This window comes from Lepidochelys olivacea (genome assembly GCF_965140295.1).
Source record: "Lepidochelys olivacea isolate rLepOli2 genome assembly, chromosome: 1".
Taxonomy (NCBI): domain Eukaryota; kingdom Metazoa; phylum Chordata; order Testudines; family Cheloniidae; genus Lepidochelys; species Lepidochelys olivacea.
In genome coordinates this window covers 62175044-62199606 of record NC_140411.1, presented here as the reverse complement: position 1 = coordinate 62199606, position 24563 = coordinate 62175044, and the positions used below count along the sequence as shown (strand labels likewise).

Below are 24563 nucleotides of genomic sequence, written 5' to 3'. Positions count from 1 at the left end.
CAAGTACTCCTTTTCTTTTTTCATTTAAACAGATGACACACTAGCTTAAGACTCTAGTTTTTAACACAGAAAGCAACTGCTACTTAGGATTTCCTTTTTAAAACTAATGCTTAAGTATATTTCCTTACTGAAGTCCCAACTGAATATACTAATCCCGTGTTGGGAACAGTCTGTAGTTCATCTATATGCTAATTTTGAAAAAGACAATGATTCAAATGTTTAAAATAGAATGAGAGAGACAACTTTATATTACCAATTTTCTAATGATGTGTCACATTGCATCAGGCTTTATTAAAAGGTTTACATTTTGGGTTTCCCTGTGGGGTTTTACACATCAGAATTGCAATGATCTTTGTGTACAGCCAAATTTTAATTGCCCTTCTAAGTCACAGCCACCATCCAACTTACTGACAGAGACTGGATTTGACTTCCTTCAAAGGCTATTAGCATGGCCTTAATTCCTCAGAAAGGGGTTCCATTTATTGAAGCGCCTACATGATCTTCACTTGAAGGCCTTGCAAACAAACGCCCCCAAGAGATCAGGAAGTAGTAGTATCTGCATGGTGAACCCAGGTACAAAGATTAAATAACTTGCCCATAGTCAAATAGGAAACCTGTAGCAAAGTCAGGATTTGAACCCAGATCTTCTAAATCCCAGTCTAGTGCCTTAAGCACAAGACCATTCTTTCTCAATTGCAACAAGGGAAACCCACAATTGAAAGTGTATATTTAGCCTATCAGTCCAGAGTCAAACAATGCAACCCAAGGCTTTTACCTGGCAAGGCTGAGAATTAACACTAGGCTATGGGCTCAGCATTACTCCTAGGGGAATTCTGCACCACTGCGTGTGTGCATAATTAATGAGCTGTGCATATTTTTAATTTTTTGCACAGAAAAAAGCTTCTGCTGAAAAGTTGCTGCAGTTCTGCTTTTTGCCCACCAGAGGGCGCTGTGGTGATAGAGAAGAAAAAGAGCCTGCCTTCTTCACAGCACCTGTCAGGCCAGGTCAGGACACAGGGGATATGGGGAAACAGAAAGCGTGGGGTGTTGTCAGACAGGGGCTCATAAGGGCTAATAGGGGAGAACAGACTGGGGTGGGGGCTGAATGGGAGTGGAGGCACAGGGCTACAGGGGGAGGGAGGTGCAGGGCCACATAGTGATGGAGGAGTGGGTGCAGATGGTGGCTGGGTGGGGGCACAGACACATGGGGACAGGGGGAGTGGTCCAGGGCCACATGTGGATGGGAGGAGTGGGTGTCTGAGTGGGGGTGGAGAGGCTAGGGGTTAGCTAGGGTCTGCCTGGGGAAAGCTCCCTAACAGTCCCTCCCCACCCCCTCCTTGCCCCCCAAAAAACATGTGCCATACTTTTCCCACCCGTACCCAACAACCCTCCAAGTTCACGCTAAGGCTCCTTCCCAGCAATTACTTCCCTCTCCCTCAGCTCCTCCATTACCCCTGACTTCCCGCAGCCTTTGCACTGCTTCTGAGGGATGCAGGAAATATGGTTTTATATTGTAGCTTAAATGAATTATTACTCAGAGTTCTCTATTAAGATGCCTAGTAAGGAATCTATTTGTCAAAAAACATTTTCTGAATCTTTTTTGTTGTTTCTATCGTTACCGACATACTTGCTGACAGGTATTTTGAAATAAATGACCAAAAATAATTGAAACTGGTGTGATTATATTGTGTGAGTCTGACAAATAAAATATGCAGCATTTTGCAGAAATTGAAAATAGTGTGCGCAGAATTTTTAATTTTTTGTTGCCGATTTTTAAATTTTTTGTGTGGAATTTCCCCAGGAGTAAGGCATGCAAGTGGCATAGTATAGCTCTTGTACATAAATGATCAGAGATTAATATTCTCTCTAACTTCAGAGAAGCAGCCCAGCGACTGCATGAGGGGAAATCACACATCCTCCCACAAAGGAAAGAAACCTTTTCAATCTGAATAGCACATTTAAGAATCTGTTAAATATGGGCCAATTAGTCACTGGTGTAACTATTAGAAGCAATGGAACTACCCCAGGGATGAATTTGGCCCACCACCTTTGCCTCAATCTCGCATTATAACTAGAAATTTAAAATAAAGCCCCTTGCCCTTAAAGCTGATAGAGGTGCTTAGCCTGCTCCCGTCTTCCATACACCAAATCACACCATAATGAAATGCCAAGTTTCTACTTTAATTGGTCCCATAAATATCAGGTACTTACACCTTTATGGCACCATTATATTTATTCAATTCTATGCAAAAAACAAAGATTTTTTTTGAAACTGGGTTTATACTTTCTTCTTCAAAAAGCCTGAAATGTTGCTGCTCCATCCCCATCCCCCCTAAGTTAAGGTATTTTTTTACTTTAGAAAGAAACAGAAGTGTCAATTCTGGTCTTCCATGACTTTGCTAGCCAATGCCAAGGCTGTCTCAGGCATGGATTAGGAGATCTCACACCTTAACTAAATGGGTAAACAGTACTACAAAAATCTTACAGACATGGCGTCTCCCAGAAATGTGAATTAGCAACTGAAGTTAAATAGGTGCCAGCAAAAACAAGGGGTGAAAAAAAGGATTTTTTTTTTAAACCCTAAGATTTACTCTGCCTTCACAATATAAGGCAGGCAAATTTCAGGAGCTGTTTTGAGTAGATCTAGAGAGAAAATAACTACCTAGTGTTTAAAATAAAGAAAAGAAAAATTAAAATGTAGAATTAACTGGCCTTAACTGAAAAGCGAGGCATGCAGTTTGAGAGACCAAAAAGGCTCCTAAATGTGGTCCTAGCACATGTCATATTTGGAACTCAACATTAGGAAATAACCTTAACTACAGAATTGCCTTGGACAATGTACTGGCATCCTCCCTTTCACAACCTAAACATTCCCCATTTCATTTGGTCTTTTGACCACTCATGCTACCAGATCAGAGTTCATTCTGTAAGTCTTTTTAATGGGAGAGCTCATTATTTCCCCACATAAAGTTGGTGTAGGAAACAGAGTTAAAAATATACCTAATGCATGCATACAGCAAAGGGTTGTCCTCCAGTCACAATAAGTAGATTAGTACAGACAAGTAAATGCTGACATTGCTAGTTAAATACATTATGATCCTGTTCAAAACCAGGATCTTAATTTTCCTAATTCAGATAGACCAGTGGGGCACGCTTGAAAGAGGTTTCAAGAGCCTGATACATGCAAAGTGCATATTCTTTTACGAGTACAGAAAGATAAGTCCCATTATCAATGTAGAGAGAGCTATTTCTGTGAGTTCTTTTTATGACACAAGTAATATTCCCACTACCTGAGAGGAAACCCTACCTCCCCCCACTCCCTCCCACACACATCCCCCTTTTAACCTAAACTTTAGTCATAAGGAGCACATGCATAACCTAAACATAAGGAGCACATGCAACTGCAAACTAGGTTTGCATGCATAGTAACAACTATGCCACAAGGGGCCCGTTAAATTCAGAACTGACAGTTTGCCTGTGTAAATACTCAACTTGCATACAGAATCACAATTGTGCACATACCAAATAACTATATATGCATTTTCAAAGAGAGTCAGACACTTAATCTTATGGAGTGGGAGCACAGTTCCAAGAGACACTATGGCTAATGGGGCTAATTGTTAGTTGCTCATTCGACTTGTTTTATTTTTTTTTCTTTCCTGTGATCTTACATTGCTTTTCTTTTGAGTCTTTGGTCTCCCTTGTCAGTGAGGAGCCCTAAGTTTAGACCCTTACAAATTAATCAGTCTCAACAGGAACAGTTTTTCCTGATGAAATCTATAGTGTAAAACTTTTTTTTTTAAAAAAAAACCCCTAGTACTGTGCTTTGGAACATCTTAGATCTTTCAGCGTGTCACATTCTCCTGGATGTTAGTTTTGTTTTACTGTGCTGGTATGTGTTTTAAATGACAGGAACCTATACAGACAGACCCGGTAAAAGTTTATATAGCATGTACAATAGAGAAGAGATGGAAAAATTGTATTCTGCCAAGAACCACCACATCTTATCAGTTACAGACAGGAGGCTCTGCCTGAAGAATCTATTTAGGAACAGTCACAGGAACAGCAGATGGGAAGGGACAAATCACCCAAGCAAAGAAAGCAGGGAAGTGAGGGGAATATTTACAAGTTATTAAATGTTTCTAGATTATATCAATACAGGAATATTGAAGACTGATACCACTCTGCTTCACTAGCCCCAGTGCCCTTCCAAGGAAAAATGCTGAATACCTAAGTACTTTTCATCCATCTCTCTCAAAATTACAAGGGTAGTTAAGCATTCCTCTTGGTTTACACAGATAGGGAAACTGCGGCAGCAAGGTTAAATCAATAGCCCAAGGTGATACAAAGTCAAAGAGCTGGTAATGAACCCGGCTCTTTGACTCAGAGTTTGGATCCCACTGCCTTCTCTTTCAAACACATGTAGATATGGAATTTTAAACATTTAGCTTCTTTCTATAATCTTTTCTTTAGTGTTCTCCTCTCTTCGGCTCTCCAAGATCAGCTTCCGCACCTGGCCTCAGCTTTGCTTGGGTACTGATGAAGTCCTAGGACATTCTCCATCCTTCCCTCATGCCATTTAAAATGTTCCAAGAGGAACTGGAACTTGCAGAGAACTACAAAACATTCTTCTACCTTAACCAATAGCCATCTTTAAAAATAAATGGTAGACATATTTCAGCCGATGGTAGCCAATGTAGCCCGCTTAGATATTGGTATTAGTTTTGTGTGTGTAAAACCCAATGAAGGCTGGACTTCTACATGTGTAACAGGATGAATCACCAACATATTCTACACTAGTTCTAAAAAAATATTAGTGAGGTTACAAGACCTGCATTTTTGTCCATAAAAGACTTTATAACTGTAAGTTCAATGGACTGCTTGTGGATAATGGGGTTTAAATGATGAACAGAGGTGAGCATTGCTGTGGATAGGCAACGTGGGGGTGATGAGAAGGTCTTGATATATATCTTTCTAGGTAGGGTCAGCAGATCCCTGTTTTTAGCTCCAATTCTCTGAATTGTGTCATAGTATTCTGGTTTGTGAGGGGGTCTCCATGGGCCACGCCAGGCCACCCTCATTGGCCAAGTGCGGGTTTAGTACACCCCGTCATTCAGTTCTCAGGATTCCTTGCTAATTCAGGAAGTTGCAGCCAGGTGGGCTCCGGTTCCCGGGAAGGGCCACGTAAACAAACAGTCTATGGTCCCTGAGCTTCCAGGGCTGGGACCAAGAGCAAACAGCAGTCATGCCTACTGGCCTGCGGTAGGGGAATCCAGCCCCTCCAGCTCCACCAGGTTCCAACCCAGGGTCCTAGGAAGCCGGGGACTTCCTCACTAAGGGTTTAGGCATCAGCTTCTACTACCTCCCCTGGTTCACTTCCTACCACAAATGGCATCCCAGGCATCTCCTCAGCTGGTGGTGGCCTGGCGTCCCCGTCAGTTTCTGCCATCGGCGAGTCATCTGCACTGTAGTCTGGGTTCACAGGCTCTGCTGCTTGGAGCATCCTCAACATCTCTGGAGGAGTCTACAGTACACATCCTTCCTCCTCCGCAGCCAGCCCTAACTGAGCTGGGCTGCCTCTTTTTATTTTGTTCTTCCACCTGGAGCACGTGCAGCAGGGGAAAGCGGGCACGGCCTCCTGGGCTAGGGTGACCAGACAGCAAGTGTGAAAAATTGGGATGGGGGTGGGGGGTAATTGGAGCCTATATAAGAAAAAGACCCAAAAATCGGGACTATCACTATAAAATCGGGACATTTAGTCACCCTATCCTGGGCCCACGATTGGTCCATCCCCGTTGGCCGAGTGCAGGGTTCTGCCCTGTTTTTTTATCCTATTTTTTAATTCTGAAGTCTGCAACTTTAGAACAGCTACAACACAAGTACAGACCAGCTGCAAGAACCTTCACGTAAACACAAAATCACAAGGAGATGCTTACAATTCAGTAATACAAGGCCACAAAGTTCATTTCTTTATTCCCTTCACAGACAGAAGCTATCCCATAAATGAGAAGCATTGTTCAAACAAAACAGAGTTGTCTGTTAAGTCACATCACCATTCACAAACTTGACTAAGGTTTAGACAGCTGTAAAAACAGACTTCAGTTTTTCTGGATTAATAAGTGAAACATGGAATTTTAAAAGGAGGGTAATGAATTTAATTCAGACATCTTCTGTAGCTAAGTTACCAAAGCTGGAAGGGGGAGGGGGCAGTAAAATGTTGAGTACTTTTATCCAGTGCAAGTCAAAGGCTGAAAGTACCATTTTTCAAACCATAATGCCATAATCCAACCAAAAATCAATAATGAAACAATTAAAGGCCATGCATAGCATAATAAAGAAATCAACCACTGCACATTCAAAATGCAACTGGTTATTTCTTACACAGCCACAGACAGGCATCTTCATGCAAGTGGGAGGAAAAAATCCATTATCATACTCGGATACAAAAAGAAAAGGCAAAACTGCAGAAACAAAACTGCAGCTGCTTGACATAAGCAAGACAGGAAATTACAGCATTAACATTCCAATGTGAAGGCTAGATGAAAGGTATTAGGAAAGCTAATTCTGGAATGTCAGGTGAAACTCCCTATTGACCTACAAAAGGAACCAAAGTGAAAAAGTGGGGTTTTCTGTATACGGACCACAGCTGCTACTCCTGGTTTAATGCAGCCTACCCATCTCCCCTTAGATTAAGCAGAAGCAGTTCATTCCTGGAGCACAAAGGGCAGTTTTAAATATATGCAGTACAAACACCACAAAAGCAAAATGTATTATTGATTTAAGACAGGTAGTCCTTCTATGTTAAATGTTTTTCCCAGAAAGGTACCTAACCACACAACGGGAGGGTGGGAGGAAGAGAAGGACTTCTAATGGGGCTACATCTACTTTTTGTAGAATTTTAATGATCTTCAGTCAGGGAACAGAGGTACAAGCAATTCATAGCAGAGCCTTCCTCACACAGGACCTCCCTCTGCAAAGGGAGATTTGCCACAAGCTTCAACAGGAACAAGAGCAAGACCTTAAGGGGCGGTGGATTAGTTACCCCCCTCCTACCCCCAAAAGTGCAATTCTGTAGTAATCCTAACTTGCTCATTTTTTGTTTACTACACTGATGCTGTTGGATCATATTAAAGAAGTTCTGTATTAAAATCACAAATGAGTTTAAATTCCAGACTATTACTAATTAAGAGGTCTCTTGGTTTTTGGTCTCTTGTTTTTACTGTTTCTCTCCCTCTCTGTGTGAAACATGCAAGCTGCTAATTGTGTTAGTACATCCTAAGACAGAGTCCAATCTCAAAGCAGTACTTTGTAACAACAACTACTCACACAGAGAGAGACTCAAAGCAATACTTTGTAACAGAAACAGCACACAGAGACTCCCTGCCCTTTTGTTGTATTTATCTCGCTTTGTTAACAACTGTGATTAAAATACACATAGAAGATGTATGTGGATGGATGCTTGATGTGGATAATAACTGAATGATCAGGGAGGTACCAGCCTAAGAATCCAGTGTCCATCGGCTGAAGGAGGGGTCAAGTGGAAACAACCAGAGGACCCCCCCAGAGGGCAGACTGGAATCCACCCAACAGCCTCAAGGATGGGAGAACCGAAAAACACAGAGCCGTCAGAAATGTGCCATCTGCTGATTGATTCAGCAACAGCATGATGAAGCAATTCCCATAGACTTGCATAGGAAGAAATTCCTATAAAAATGGACTCTAGAAAGTGAGAACTTTGGGGTCTGATTCTGCAAACCAACTTCCAGGAGCGTCAGATGTGCATCTGACAAGGCCCTGCTCCCTCCTCGTGTCCAGGCCACCTGACCAGTGGCTTGGCACGAGCAACTCTAAGGCTGGTAACTATGATGATAACCTTGCAGAACTTGTGTGTGTGAATAAATATGAAATTGAATGGAATGTTATAGCTATAACTAACTGCTTACTATGATTCTTTCTGTATTCACAATAAGATACTGCTGGTTTTTATTTTATTGGTATAACAATGCAACTGCTGATTTGACACCCCTCCCCACACACATACCAGTCTGAATACAAGTGTATCCAGAAACCAAATTCTGTAAAGTTCCAATCTCCTTAGCTAAATTTTCGCTGTTTTTCACTGCAGTAAACTGTGTAAGAGCCACACTCAAGGTAATAAAATGAAGTGATGGTATGTGGGACCACCATGGGAAGGATGAGTCATCTGGATTGCAAGTACAAATATAACAAGTTTATGATTGCTGTATTTAATAATCTATTACATATACACATTCCTAGGACTCACCACCCTCTTACATGGGTGCCAATATTTATATAATTCCATAAATGTACACAGTATGTTACATAGTATACAGTGTAGCTATATATAGTAGAGCAGTAAAGATGGAATTTTTCAGCTATTCCCAGCCTCCTGTACTCCATGAACAAGATTTATTTCCACAAAACTGACAAGTGTTTTAAAAACTGAACAAGAGAACTTAATACATACAGCTATTGGATAATACAAAAAAAACCTACAGTCCGTAGCATTCTGCAGGTTAGATGGAGGGGTGCACTTGTACCAGAATGAGTAAAGCAAAGAAAGATCAATGCATTTCCTGAGAAGGCAATTTAATTTAGAAACTGAGCCTACAATATGTAAGAATTGTGGCTAAAATACAGAATGTGGGGAACTATTTTTAAGCAGATGAATGGACTAAGTCACTGTCATATCATATTTCCACTAGGAGCGAGACAAACTGACAGGTGAACTTCACAAGAAGGCACCTGACAAATATACACACAATTTAACAAAAGGTGGCAAACTTATTTTTAAATCCTCAACTAATGCAACTTTAAAGCTCATAAAAGCTTGTATGAGATTTATAACTTCAGGCACCACAGAGAGGAATGAACATTTTGTATGAGTGACATTAATAGCACAATTCCAAGGAAATCCACGGGATGTGTCACTGGCATTTTAAAAATGAATCAGAAAACAACAGGTTATAGAATGCCAGATAATAGTCTTAATTTTATATTAACTAGGGGAGATAAAGAGAAACTCATCCTAGGAAGCCTCCTTTACTCCAAAATTATAATTTAAATACAGAGTAAAATATAGCCCTCATTCCTACAAGCAATAAGGATGACCAGCTACAGCAGTTAAGGCTTGAGGTGAAGCTATGTCTAAAGTTACAGGCAGATATTAATGGATGGATAAAAGGTAGCAGTAGCTATTGGTTTGTCACTTAAAGAATGATTTCAAGCAATTTTCTACTCTCTACTTAACTTCCCATCTAAAGCTGCCACCACCTTAACTGTGCTTCCATTTGCTCTGCTCAACTGATTTATTGTACTAGTGGTAGATTTCAGTGTGAAAGTGTTAGAGCCAAACCAACTGTTTTGTAAATTTTATATTTTAAACCAACAACAGCTGAGATATGTATTAAAAATTTATTTCAAAACATTCAGGGCCTCCGGTGACAACTGGTTGTCTGAGCATGTTTGAGAGCACTATTATCAACAGCATAATTTTGCTCGGATTATGGTTTTAAAACACTGGCATATTCTGTAATGAAGAGTCCTCAAGTCAAACCCAGGGGGCAAACAAAGATTGCTACTGAAGAAAGTTGTAACTATGCTCCACTACTGAACTTTTCAAGTAGAAGGCAAAGAGCCACCTGAAATGGATGCAGTTTCCACAAGGAAAGGGTCACTTCTGGCAGAGTGTTCAGAAAAGTGGTTTTAATGGTTCTTAAAATACAAAAGATAGGATTTTTGTTTTCTATTCTACTGTCTTTCAAAAAATATTTCAGTGAAGTACAAAAGTTGAGCCTTTGGTCCACCCTCCATGACACAGGCATACTGTAACAAACGTCAGTTTTCTTCACATCGACTTGCTGGGGTTTCCCATGTCTCCTCATCTATATAGTGAATCATCTGTGATGCCTGACTGATAGCTGCTTTTTCACTTTGAGCTATAAATAATGCATCTTGTTCTCCATCTGCTAATTGACGGTCAGAGCTATAAGAAACATTAGATCCATCAGGTCTGTCCGTCAAAAACTCCGCTGCAGCTCTAGAAGCCTGTCCACTGTCAGGTTCAGCGACTGGTTCTGTCTTTAAGTGAAGTCCAAACATGTCATTTCGGGTGATGTATCGAACACACTGCAGAATCACATTCCTTTCGTGTCTTATGTCCTGGGCTAATAACTGGAATGAAAAAGAGAAAGTGACGCAGGCTTCTGTCTCCCGAGTCAGTAACAGATGCAAACTAAACAGGTATGGTGGCATAGTTAGTTAATTTAGATGTGTTTACAAATGTATATAAAAGGTTTGCAAGCAAGACCTGGAAGCAAAGAGGCAGGAGAAACTATCCTGTTAGGTTGAATTCAGGACTTGGAGCCAATCTCAGAGTTACCGCTGATTTACTGTGGGACATTGGCAAAGTCAGAGACTTATCTGTAAAATGGGATTGCTTTCCAGAGATACTGCAAGGCTTGTAACAGTGATACAGTGTTTTGGAAGTTTTAATCAGTATGCAAACCTTATGACCCTGATTCAGTAAGGCACCTTTTTTCCCACCGACTTCAAATTGGATAACTCACATGCTTTAGCACTTTGCTGAATCACAGGGCTAGAGTTTTATCACTGCATTAGAGCTGGCTGAATTTGACAAAATCCTTTTGAATAAGCTGTCATTCCCAGTTTACCTACCTGGCAGAAAAATTAGTTAATACATCCAAATGCCATGTATTTTCTTTTCCCCCATGAAAAAATTAACAACATTTCTTCACTAGACTGCTGAAGGCATTATTTTCTTTGAACTCCTACTGATGCTTATAGAAAGTTAAATGAGTATTTATACAACAGTTGGAAGACTGTAGGACATTTTTAGGGGTTGTGAACACTAGAAGTAAATGGACTGCTGAGTAAGATGTGAGTATAAAGTAGGGGGTTAAATCTGTGACTATCTGATCATTTACAAGAGAACTACTGTAAAAAGTTGCACTCAGCTGAACTTGGCATGTAAGATCTGATGGGAAGCAATTTTGTGCTATAAATTTATTTCCAACAAAGAGGTCTATTTAGCCAGTTAACGGGTGTTTGCTATCCAGGATAGCTTTTTAAAAGACTTGCAGGCAGTTAGTCCATAAAATGAACTAGTTACACTTTTTGATATTTACCTATACATAACATTTTTGGTATGATTGAAGGCAGTTCAGCTAGTGGAGCTGATTGTAATCATTACACGCACACAGACACACACACACAGGGTGAGGACAATGTCATAACATTCTTGTTGCTGTAGTTGGGGTAACTGCAGAATTCCCGAGTGGTGGCAGGAAGAAGCAGATGGGACACACAATCATCCTTTAATAAAGTTTGTTAACTCACCATCTGTCACATTATATTTAAACCATATGAGCAACTAGATGCACAACACCTTTTTATCCTGCTGTATATATTGACAGATCTTGGAAGAAATATAACGTATGGCTTTTGTTATTCTCAGTCAGTCTGTATGCTATAGATGTATCTAAACATACATTGTCATATGTGGGACTATGATAAACATCCTCGGAGTACTGAAGCCGATTTACTAAATGCCAACAGAAAGCTCTGCAGCACCACTACAAGATCTGCTTTTAAAAAACCACATCATTTCACACACAGCACATTCTTTCAATAAGCAAATCCCTTGGGAGGGAGGGGGTGGACAGGTTTTCTAGAGACTTTCTGACTTGGTTTCTCAGAATTTTCACGCCACAGACCACTTCCTACAGTGGCAATCCTCTTCTGGATACCTCCCATCACAAACACCCACTCCAATCTACATTTTTCTTGCTACAACCACGGTGATTAATGTATGAACAAGTAATGTTAGGACAATATGAAAGTGAGAAGACAAAAATAAATATGCTTTACAATTAAACATCTGTTCCATCCAGCTAAGATCCTCAGCCCACATATTATATCTATGCAGTTTATTCCTTCTCTATGGCTACAGAACTTGACATTAGTAGCCAGTCCTTTTTTAGGCACAGTTCTTGCTGTTCTGATCCCCAAGGCGCTTTATAGATTGGTTCCATCCTCAGCATTGCCACACCTCCAATTTCAGTATTGCTTGAAAGGAACCAGGGTTGTTTTTTTTCCCAACCTTCCTCTGTAGCATGGGGCAATGATCGCCTGTTATGTCCAGATGATCTTATCTCACCTAATCAATTCCCTGCCATTGCAGAGAGGCCTTGGGTATTAGTGGCACCTCAGTCTCTCCTATTTTTCTCTGCCTCTGGCACACAACAATTTAGTACCTGTAATACACGTGAGGACAGACTAGATGATTGAATGGTCCCTCCTGGTCTTAAACTCTATGAAATGACAAAAAGAAAAGGAGTACTTGTGGCACCTTAGAGACTAACCAATTTATGTGAGCATAAGCTTTCATGAGCTACAGCTCACTTCATCGGATGCATATGACTTTATGCATCCCATGAAGTGAGCTGTAGCTCACGAAAGCTCATGCTCAAATAAATTGGTTAGTCTCTAAGGTGCCACAAGTACTCCTTTTCTTTTTGCGAATACAGACTAACACGGCTGATACTCTGAAACCTATGAAATGACAGTTTGATCACAGCTGAATCTGCCAGAGAAATGTAAAGAGCAACTGTGCTGGATGAAAGATTCATTTATTTATTTTATTGCTTAAGTTTAGCTGATCAGAATAGCCTCTGCATACCCCCGACTCATCCTCAGCTAGAAAGAAAAGTCATAACATGAAGACTGACTGCTTTGGTCAAGGGGGCTTCACCTAAATCTTCAGAAGACCAGTGATATATCACTGAATCACTGTTTGTGAATCACTGAAAATTATATTTCTACATAGAAGAGGTCTGTGTATGCAGGAGGGAATCATAGAATCATAGGACTGGAAGGGACCTTGAGAGGTCATCTAGTCCAGTTCCCTGCACTCACAGCAGGACTAGGTATTATCTAGACCATCCCTGACAGGTGTTTGTCTAACCTGCTCTTAAAAATCTCCATTGATGGAGATTCCACAACCTTCCTAGGCAATTTATTCCAGTGCTTAACCACCCTAACAGTTAGGAAGGTTTTCCTAATGTCCAAATGGGGAAGAAGGAGAGAAGAGGGTTGGATAGGATGCCTGATGTTCCCTGACAACCATTCTAGCTGATTAGAGATGTGTGTTGATGGGGCACAAGGCCACCATCCAGCCTGTCCCACCCAGAAGCCTGGTGATCACCACCTCACTCAATGTAGGGCCTCACTTCAAGAGGGGTAGAGGGAGGGGAGAAGAATGGGATCAGAATAACGACTGGACCACATAAAAGCAAACAGGATTCATAATGTGCATATTGTTTAGAGCAAAAAGAAAGTATCTTTTTTGCCCTCAGTGTAGCTTCCTAACTATGTGATTAAGTTTTCAATTCTGGCTCAACAAAGCAAGCTACAATCTGAACAGTACCACGCAGTAATCTGTTTACATATTTGTGCAACATTTTTGCTGAACTGCATGTTCATCCAGCCACTACCTTAAAAGAGCTGCTGCTAATATAGACAGATTTATACTGTAATATGACTCATGTGTAGTTAAAGTAAGACCCTTGTGTGGCAGGCAGCCATTATTTAAGAGACAGAGGTCCTTTACCATTTCCAGCAGTGTTGGACGACGTTTGGGCAGTACAGGGAGCGACTTCTTCCTCCGTCTGTCAGAACCTCTGCAGTGCCCTGTGTTTGTATTTGAGCTCGCCAACGTTGCACTTGTAAATTCTGCACGTTCCTTGCGGTTTATACTGTTTGGACTTTGAGGGATATTTGAAGCCTGAGGGATATTTCGGAGGATAGTCTGATTTTCCTTAAGAGCTTTTGCTACAATCTTGGCAGGAACTTCTAAAAAAAGAAAGAACAAAACTGTGAGCTCTCAAAGTCCTAAAGGTCTCAATAACGATCACAGATCTCAATACCGACAGCTCACCTATTTACTACTACTGGTACTAGCATGCCCTGTTTAATGATCATAGAGTTCTACAGAGGAGGGAATCTTATCACCATTCCCATAAGAGAAAACAAGCACACAGAAGTTAAGTGACTTGCCCAATATCAGAGAGCCAGCAGAGAGAGTCTGGATCAAAACTCGGGTCTCTGTCTTGCAATCAATCCCATGTTCTATACATTAGAGCACACGGCTTCCATTTTATAACCAGTTTGCAGTGAAATACATGGACAATAAGGATGGCGCCATGGTTAGGTGCTAGCCTGTGACTTGCAAGATCCAAATTCAGTTCCCTGCTCTGCCACAGACTCCCTCTATGACCTTGGGCAAGTCACTCAGTCTCTGCGTCTCAGTTCCCGGTATGTAAAATGGGTGGTCATAGCACTTACTCCCTCGCCAGGGTGAGATGAGGAAAACTACGTTAAAGTTTATGAAGTGCTCAGGTATTACTGTAACGGGGACCATGGAAGGAATGAGCTCTGCCTTAAATCAGAATGTGCACTCAATCTCCAAGCACTACAAGAATCTCTAGTGGTAGCACCCTTATGTGGAAAGTACTAGAAGCTTGGATATTAGCTCAGAGAGTGAGTGACAGCACCTTCCTGGCCCTCTTCACCAAACACAATTTTAGGGTAAGGATTTTAAGGCTGTTTTTCCCCTCACATACATTTCTCCAAAAGTTCTACATCCTATCCAAAAAGAGAATTTATCTCCACCTTTATCTCAGAATAAGGTGGTAGGACAGGACACGTAACATGGGGGGGAGAGGAGGGAAACAAAACAAGAAAAACAACATTGTGAACCTGCCACCCTTTGAGGAAACTCTGGAATGTAGTATAAAAAAGGAATGATCATTAATAGACAGGCTATGAACTAGATAAATCAGAGGTCTGATCTTTTAGGCAATTCTAATGTTCTCACTCGGTGAATCCTTGGTATACAAATGGTACAATGTGGCTGCTACTGCATATAAATAATAAGTGGTCTCTCCCCCAGGGAGTAACAGTTGCTCTTAGAGTAGCCTGCTGGGTTTTCCCATCCTTCCATTCATCCCATGTTACCTTTTTCATCCTCCATTTGTGTCTGTGTTCGTACGAAGTACACTGAAAGCAGACAGCGCTGCAAGCAAAACAGCAGAAAACCTTGCCCCTCAAGATACAAAACATTTGACCTTTAACACACGTATTCCCTCACTGCCTAACAAGCTACAGTGGCAGATTCAAGGCTGCTCTCAATTACTCCACCAGCAACCAAAGGTGCCAGGAACCAGGATGTTTTCCTGCTCATGAATACCCTGGAAGTAGAGCCAGTTATTGTTGTGTTTGCTTCTTTGGTTAGATCTAAGAATGTAAGTCTCTGAATATAAAAAACTGCAAATTTATATATTCATAAATGAGGACAAGACTACGGGAAGAGAGATGGCAGGAGGGGGACAGAAAGGCAGGAGAGGGCAAGGTGCCCGCACTGTATGCCACCTTCCTTCTCAGATTGATCTAAATACAGAGACAAAATGTCTTTTCTGGTAAACTTTGAATGCTTTCGCTGATCACAAGAGAGAGGGCGAAAAAAGCTTGTTAGGCCCCAACTCACCCTCTGGCTCGCTCTCGGATGTGCTGCCATAGTTGGCCACCAGTGAACTCAGGGCAGAGGTTACCTGCTTCGGAATGACAGTCACTCCCAACTTTGCATCCTCTGCAGTTGCTCCATCCTTGTCTGACTCTGCAAAGAGAGTACCAAGACCTTTCAATGCTCCTAGATGTTGACAGCCAACTTTGTCACTAGATCTTCTCCTGGAGAATATACATCTGATACTGGACAAGGTTATTCAACACCACTGCTTGATAAAATGCATGCTACTTTCTTTCCATTAACATTCAGGGGCAGGAGTTGTCTAACACTGATTTATAGCTCTGACAAAGACTGTAGCGGAAAAAACAGTTTGATTTCTCTGAACAAGGACTTGGGCTTTTGGCTCCATCTTCATATAGTGAATTTAATTACAGGCTTTGCTATTAATTGAATATAGAGAGGGAGAAACTTGTTTAGATTTCCTGGATGTAGCTGGGTGATAAATATGTGCAGAAATTAATCTTTTACAGGGGGAAGAGTTATTTACATTTAAAATTAGAATTTCCAAGGGGAAGAAATTTTGAGATTGTGAAATCACTCTAAGGGACATTCAAATCAAGCTTATAAGACTATGGCAATGAAATCTCGGAGAATTTGAATACTTAAAAATATGTATTTAGCACCATCTGTATGCATGCTGCTTTAGCGAATAAAGAGTTTATAATCCAAACTGTTCACGATAACACAGAATGCCAGGGACCTAAGATACAGGATAAATGGACCAACAACTTATGAATAGCTGCTAGTGGGCAAAAGGGAAAAAATCTACTAAAAGCATCCCCAAGTAAACAATTCAAATCACAGATAAATTTAATGGGATGCAAAGCTACATGTACCATGACACACCATTTCCTTTGGAGGCATCACAGATATGTGATGTGGGCATTTAACCAGAAGGCTAATACAAGTCAGTTCTTTTGCATGAAACCTACATGGAAATTTTTGGGGAAAAAACATGCAAAACCCTATTGGTAACATTATTAGAAAGGTCTCTGTTGAAACTTTTTGTGGAAGCCTGGTTCAATTACAAGAATTAAAGACAGGTTTCAGAGTAGCAGCCGTGTTAGTCTGTATTCGCAAAAAGAAAAGGAGTACTTGTGGCACCTTAGAGACTAACCAATTTATTAGAGCATGAGCTTTCGTGAGCTACAGCTCACTTCATCAGATGCATATCGTGGAAACTGCAGCAGGCTTTATATATACACAGAGAATATGAAACAATACCTATTCCCACCCCACTGTCCTGCTGGTAATAGCTTATCTAAAGTGATTTCCAGCACAAATCCAGGTTTTCTCACCCTCCACCCACCCACACAAATTCACTCTCCTGCTGGTGATAGCCCATCCAAAGTGACAACTCTTTACACAATGTGCATGACAATCAAGCTGGGCTATTTCCTGCATAAATCCAGGTTCTCACATCCCCCCCACCCCCATACACACACAAACTCACTCTCCTGCTGGTAATAGCTCATCCAAACTGACCACTCTTCAAGTTAAAATCCAAGTTAAACCAGAACATCTGGGGGGGGGGGGGGGGGGAGGAAAAAACAAGAGGAAACAGGCTATCTTGTTTTTTCCTACACCCCCCCCCCAGATGTTCTGGTTTAACTTGGATTTTAACTTGAAGAGTGGTCAGTTTGGATGAGCTATTACCAGCAGGAGAGTGAGTTTGTGTGTGTATGGGGGTGGGGGGATGTGAGAACCTGGATTTATGCAGGAAATAGCCCAGCTTGATTGTCATGCACATTGTGTAAAGAGTTGTCACTTTGGATGGGCTATCACCAGCAGGAGAGTGAATTTGTGTGGGGGGGTGGAGGGTGAGAAAACCTGGATTTGTGCTGGAAATCACTTTAGATAAGCTATTACCAGCAGGACAGTGGGGTGGGAGGAGGTATTGTTTCATATTCTCTGTGTATATATAAAGCCTGCTGCAGTTTCCACGATATGCATCTGAGGAAGTGAGCTGTAGCTCACGAAAGCTTATGCTCTAATAAATTGGTTAGTCTCTAAGGTGCCACAAGTCCTCCTTTTCTTTTTAAGAATTAAAGAAACACTACCTGAAATCAGGATTTTGTAAAAATTGTATTGCCTATGCATTAACCCCACATTAGATTATTAAACATGAAAATTTACAAAAAAAAGTTTGTCACTATTTTTGTTTTACTTTTTACATTTCACTCACCTTAAGACAATGAAGTCAGTTTCACTTTTAGATTCTCGGAACAGCAGAATTTGGTTTCAAACATAAAGGGACTTTCATTTTTTTCAAAAGCAATATTTTTGTGTGGAAACCTTTCTATTCCTTTGTTTTTAAATCAAAGTTTGTTTGTACAACAGTTAATTCTGGACCAAATTTAAGTTAACACTGCCCCTTGAATCTATTTATTGTAGAACATGTAATACTGTACGCAAACCTCTCCTTGACAGGGTTTCCAAATCACTGACCAGGAGTACAAAGTTTCAGGATTCTTCTATGGACATTTTATGTTCTTAGCAGGAATTTCCATTCAAAAGGAAGTTCTAATGAAAACCTGGGTATAAGGCTCTTCAGTGAAGCTGGCAGCAACAAATCTATGACCTACTAACCTTTGAATTGCTTTGGCTGTAGTGCAAGAAAGTCCTAATAATGTTTTAAGTGGCAGATAGAAGAGTTGTCAAGTATGACAGAGCACTTATCAATGGCATCTTCCAAACCAAGAGTAAATTCTTTGAAAAGACAAGTTCTTTTCAAGTCACCAGCTCTCCTAAAAAGCTGTTACCTACGTAACATTAATTCCCCCTAAAGTAAAAGATTTCTCCAACCTCCTTCCGTCATCTTACCAGCATCACTATTTGCCAGAATGCCAAGTGGATCCACATCCTTCATACAGGTCTGTGCATCAGAAACAGATTGTTTTTCAGGTTCCTTAACAAATGTACGATTTTCTGGTCCACTAGCTGCATTTTGAGCTTTCAGCAGAGATGCATCATCTCCATCACCTTTCCTAAACTTCTTCCAGAACTGACGCTTCTGCTTCTTCTTCTGTCTTCCTTGCCACCCAGAAGTCTCTTCACCTTGTGGAGCTTTCCACATTCCCTTCATTTTGCTAGAGGAAAGAAAATGTAAAATTCTTACACAAATAACACCACACAAAGTAAATTAAACTAATCAAGGTAAGCCCCCCCCCCCCAACAAATTTTAAAAACCCTGTGTCCTATAGCAGCCAAGAGATTAGAGGAATATTTATCCTCCAATACAACATTTTTCAGCTCTCCCATCTTACGTTGCTCTGCCCTGCTTCAATACTTTAATCCGCCAGTTTCAGCATATTAGTAGCCAAATGCAGTTTACTAGAACACCTATCTACAAGTGCTTTATTTGGCGCTAGTAAGTCTCATTTCGCTACTGGCACAATGAACTGAGACATGACAGAAGGAAGACGAAGCTATGCCGGACACAAACATGGGGGGAGGGGGGGAAAGACGACAAAGAAAGCGAGACAGAGAAATGGAGAAACACACACACACACACCATGGGGGTGGGACAAGGTATGGAGAACTCTTTCTCCCACATTTTGCTTTTATTTAGACTGTAAACTCATTGGGGCAGGAACTGTCTCTTACTGCATGTTTGTACAGTGCCTAGCAGAATAGGGCCATGAACTCAGTTGGAGTGTCTAGGCACTCCTCTAACATAAATAGCAATACTTAACCAATGTTTCACAGGTTAAGGGAGGCTGTGATGCTGGAGGTGCTGTCTTTTGACTAAGACATAAAACCAAGGTCCTGACCACTTGTGGTCACTAAAAACCCAAGGTACTTCTCGAGAACCAGAATTGGATGTCCCAGTCAAATTCCAATTTGGAAACTGCATTCTGCCCTCATCTGCTGGTTCTATTAGCAAATGCATCCTTCACTTCCTGTTCAAAACTACAGCATAACTGTGCAGTATTAACCAGCTGCTACATTCCACCCTGCAGGTAGCTACATTGAAATGACAGGTGAAGTGGTCATCTCTAATCTACTCCAGAGGGATGTTGAGAATTAACATTTGTAGAGCACTTCAGGGGGCCAGAATTCAAGGGTGGTATAAAAGTATCAAATGCTTTTGAAAAATCTTACTTAGCTATTTGCCTCAATAGGAAAGCTTCCAGAGAGCAAGCTGAATCCTCTTCTGTCTCACACATCAGTAAATTTGCAAGAATAAGCACCAGTTCCAGATTGCTATTGTTGACATTCATACCACAAATTACAGCTTTTTGGACAGCAGATTGAGTTTATAGGACTAACAGTTAGGAAAGAGGCTTTTTAAGAAAGCCAGGGTTATAGAGATCACTTACTGAGAACAAACAGGACACAGTTTCGGTCATTTTTCTGATCACTCTTCTGACCAGGAGAAGTAGGAGATTTAAGTATAATTGCTGAGTGACACCTAAGGGCTGCTGCTGAGTCACAGCTCACTAGTGAAGCCACATGCGGTAAAACAAAAATTATTAAATACCATTGATTTTGTTACTTTGACAAGCCAGACTCACTTTTAACTTCAGTTACTAACCAAGTAGGAGAGTCGCTTAATGTCTGTTTTCATGCATTCAGTGCTTTAAATTCACAACTAATACTAGGAATCAAGCACCTGTTGAAATGCCCCTGCAACTGCACACTCCTCCCCACACCAGCAAGGAGAATCCCATCTTATTTCTTTAAGAGCAGAGGGCTTTGCTATGGGCCAGAAGAGATGAGTAAAGGCAATCTGAGATGTATCTGAGATGCTACAAGAGATATAAGTGACAGGAGTGGCTTCTGAAGCTTCATCTACATTAAGAATATTTGCAACAGTGGACATTACCAAAATTAGGTTACATTGGTATAAGTCCACTTTGCATTTGTGCAGCCCATCTATATGAGGGATTTGCACAGGCATAACCAAATCAATGTAGTAACACTGGTGCAAGAATTTTTACTGTAGACAACTTCAAGGCCCAAGCCCACTTTCCCACAGCAGAAAGAAAGGTCCACAAAGAGGCAGGAAGGAGTCTGACATAACAAGCTGGGAACATTCTTGCTGCCCCCACTCAGATCCTCTGGTCCACTAAGCCAGACCCTGGAGGTTTGGGAGATTATAACGCCTTTAAAAAACCCCTCCCTATAGCAGTATTCAAGCAAAGCCACTGATGAAGCTCAACATGAGGCAGACAGTATGCAAAAAGGTGTGGAGGAAAAGAGCAGAGGCCACACATGTGGAGGTATGGAGAGGGGAAAAACAGATCAGAGTACATGAGGGGAGTGAACAAATAAAATCCAAGAGGAACAAAGAAGAGCCCCAGACGAGAAATCAAGATGAGGCAAGGTGGAAGAGATGAAAATAAGAGTATTGAAGGTACTTTCAGCTACCAAAGCAGTTTACAGTGATAATTAGATAGCTTAGAAACTCAGATAGATCATTCCTTCTTAAGTTTGTTATTATTACTCTGACCCCACCATTTGAAAAATGAAGGCGGGAGGGGAGGGGAGAGGAGGAGAGAGAAATACAATCTATAATCATAAACCAAGTAACTTTTTGTTTTTTTCCCTCTCTCTCTTGCAAGGGGAAGCAGGGGGAGAGTGCATTAGACCAGTCAGATTCAGGTAGGAGGCAAAGTCACACAATGTAACTTCTCTTTCAAAGACTCGGCGTCTATTACTTTAGCCTAATGGCTATTCTGCAACTTGGTTTTCTTAAACAAGCCAGAGAGTGGAAAACTCTGCAAACACATCAAAAGTTGTAAACGTAAACGTATTGTTTCAACTGGATCAGACTCACTAGTCTGTGGAATACTGTGGAATACTGTGGACAATGTACTATATTGGTAACATGTTGGTGGGTTAAATGAAGGATACAAGTGCACTCAGTTTATATACATGTACAGTGAAAGTTACAAGTATTTGCACAAAAGGTAAAAAGAATCAAAGATAGTATTTTTGGACCAACTACTAGAGTGAACAAAATTGTCAGAGAAAGCTTACCCAAACTGCGTAGTTGTCAGCACTTCTCCTCTCTCCTCTTTTTCTTTCTGTAATGCTTTCTTCTTTTCAATGTTGGCCAATGTAGGAAAGTTTCTAGAGCAAATATATATATGTTTGTTTTAAAAATGTTTTACACACCCCTGGTCTAACCCACATTTGCATTATGACCAGCACAGGAAAGATTTAGTTGCATAAACAAAAAAATGAAATATTAAAATCAAATTGTTTCCTCCTGAAGCAGGGATTGGTTAAGAAAAATACATATACCTCTACCCCTATATACGTGGGTGCAGATGGACCTTGAAGTGCAGAGCTTTTTACACACATACACACTCTCTCTGACAGAATAGGATTCTGCCCTACAATTTTTTATTTTAAGCGCTTCGTGCAATCTAGTTTTAACGGTCTTAAAAGGCACAATATATGTTTAGCAAGATTTTCACATGGAGGATGAGACTGAGTTTCTGCTTATCAGTCTCACTGACACTGGGTTTTGAGATTAAAAAACCCACAAAAGTGTATCACCAAAACAGTCTCTGGATGCATATTCAGCCATGACACTTTCAGTATCTAGCTGTCATTGCTCTGTAAAGCACTTTGAGACAGCAAAAGGCTATACATAATCATCTAATTCTATTCTGTTCTTTAGGAGAGTAATTCAGGTCATTAATATTTTATAAAGTCTATTAAGATGGAAGAGTGAGAAGCCTAGAACAGCTATACATATATATTACCAAAAACAGTCTTCAGACCTAAATATTTAGTCTTGTCACACTCAGCTTCCTTTTATTATATATCAGCAAAAGTTAAGTGCTAAAAAGTCACACTGATGCAAGACAAGGTGAAGGACAAGGATGGAAAAAGCAGAAGTGGTTTCTGAAAACCCTGCCTTGAACAGGAACTCTGGTATTAGGAGGTTTTCACCAATCATGCTTAGATTCATGTTTTCATAGAGATTCCAAAGCCAAAAGGGACCACTGTGATAATCTAGTCTAATTTCCTCTATAACACAGGCCAGAGAACTCCCGCAAATAATCCTGCTTTGAACTAGAAAATTTCTTTATAGAAGCATCGAATCTTGATTTAAAAGTTTCCAGTGATGGAGAATCCACCAAAACCTTTGGTAGCTTGTTCCAATGTTAATTACCCTCACTTACGTACACCTTATTGTCAGTTTGAATTTGTCTAGCTTCAACTTCCAGCCATTGGACCTTGTTATACCGTTGCTAGATTGATGAGCCATTCAAAACACATTCACTGTGCCATTTATTATGAAGAGAGGATTTAAAAAAAAAATCTTTAAATGTATTGATTGGTAATAGGATATGAAGCCTGTTACCTTCAAAACAGACTAACATGGCTTACCACTCTAAAACCTGTTACTTTCAGGTCACCAGTTCAAGTGCAGCCTAGATTGCTCGTCACCAGAAGTCACAATATGGTGGCTATTCAGTAGCCTATATGCAGAGTAGGCAACATTAATCCAGACCCCAGTGGGAAGGTGCCCACATTTCAAAATCTACAATCACAAATAGCTTCTTTGTTGGCAGAGAGATCAAGAAATGAAAAAGCATAGATAACTACACGCTTATGGAGACAGTCCTTCTAGGTCAGGGGTGGGGCACATTTCTGGGAAAGCTTAAACTTTTGCACATGCTGTACAAATTCTGAGAACTTCAGTGCCCAAGCTTGTCCACAAAGTATCCACACTACAGAGAAATGAATCTTTTTGTTTTTCTGGCAGAGATCTTAAGAACATGAGAATGGCCATACTGAGTCAAACCAATGGTCCATCTAGCCCAACATCATGTCTCCCAAAAGTGGCTGGTGCCAGATGCTTCAGAGAGAGTGAACAGAACAGGACAATTTATTGAGTAATCTATCCCCTATCATCCAGTCACAGCTTCTAGCAGAAGCATGGGGTTGTGTTCCTGACCATCTTGACTAATAGTCACTGACAGACCTATCATCTGTGAATTTACCTAATTCTTTTTTGAACCCAGTTATACTTTTGTCCTTTACAGCATCCCCAGCAACAAATTCCACAGGTTGACTGTGCATGGGGTGAAGTTCCTTTTGTTGGTTTTAAACCTGCTGCCTATTCACTTCACTGGATAATGTCTGGTTCTTGTGTTATGTGATGGGATAAATAACACTTTCCTATTCACTTTCTCCACACCACTCATGATTTTATAGACCTCTATCATATCCCCCCCGTCGTCTGTTTTAGCAGCTGAACAGTCCCACTCTTTTCAATCTCTCCTCATATGGAAGCTGTTCCATACCCCTCATAATTTTTGTTGCCCTTCTTTGTATTTTTCCCAATTCTACTATATTGTTTTTTGAGATGAGTAGATCAGAACTGCATTCAGTATTCGAAGTGTGAGCATACCATGGATTTATATAGTGGCATTATGATATTTTCGGTCTTATTTTCTATCCCTTTCCTGATGGTTCCTAACATTGTTAGCTTTTTTGACTGCTACTACACATTGATGAGATGTTTTCAGAGAACTAACCACAATGTCTCCAAGATCTCTCTTGAGTGTTACAGCTAATTTAGACCCCATCATTTTGTATGTATAGTTGGGATTATGTTTTCCAATCAACACTGAATTTCATCTGCCATTTTGTTGCTCTGACACACAGTTTTGTGAAATCCCTCTAACTCCTTCCAATCAGCTTTGGACTTAACTATCTTGCATAATTTTGTATCGTCTACAAACTTAGCCACCTCACTGTTTACCCCTTTTTCCAGATCATTTACGAATATGTTGAACAGAACTGGTCCAGTACAGATCCTTGGGGGACCCCGCTATTTACCCCTCTTCACTGTGAAAACTGACCATTTATTCTTACCCTTTGTTTCCTATCTTTTAACCAGTTAATGATCCACGAGAGGACCTTCCCTCTTATCCCATGACTCCTTACTTTACTTACGAGCCTTTGGTGT

At 40.7% G+C, this 24563-nt stretch overlaps 1 protein-coding gene across 1 annotated transcript in view; it reads right to left on the bottom strand.

Annotated features, from left to right (window-relative positions):
- Nucleotides 1-8225: 8225 nt before the first annotated feature.
- Nucleotides 8226-24563, bottom strand: part of NUFIP1 (nuclear FMR1 interacting protein 1) — a gene marked incomplete at its 5' end in the record, with an annotated part of 30993 nt that continues 14655 nt past the window's right edge. The window contains 5 exons of the mRNA XM_084617736.1: nucleotides 8226-10194; nucleotides 13652-13893; nucleotides 15587-15715; nucleotides 18449-18714; nucleotides 21611-21703. Coding sequence (XP_084473862.1) covers nucleotides 9859-10194; nucleotides 13652-13893; nucleotides 15587-15715; nucleotides 18449-18714; nucleotides 21611-21703 — 1066 coding nt within the window. The 3' untranslated portion in view covers nucleotides 8226-9858. The remainder of the gene's footprint in view (nucleotides 10195-13651; nucleotides 13894-15586; nucleotides 15716-18448; nucleotides 18715-21610; nucleotides 21704-24563) is intronic.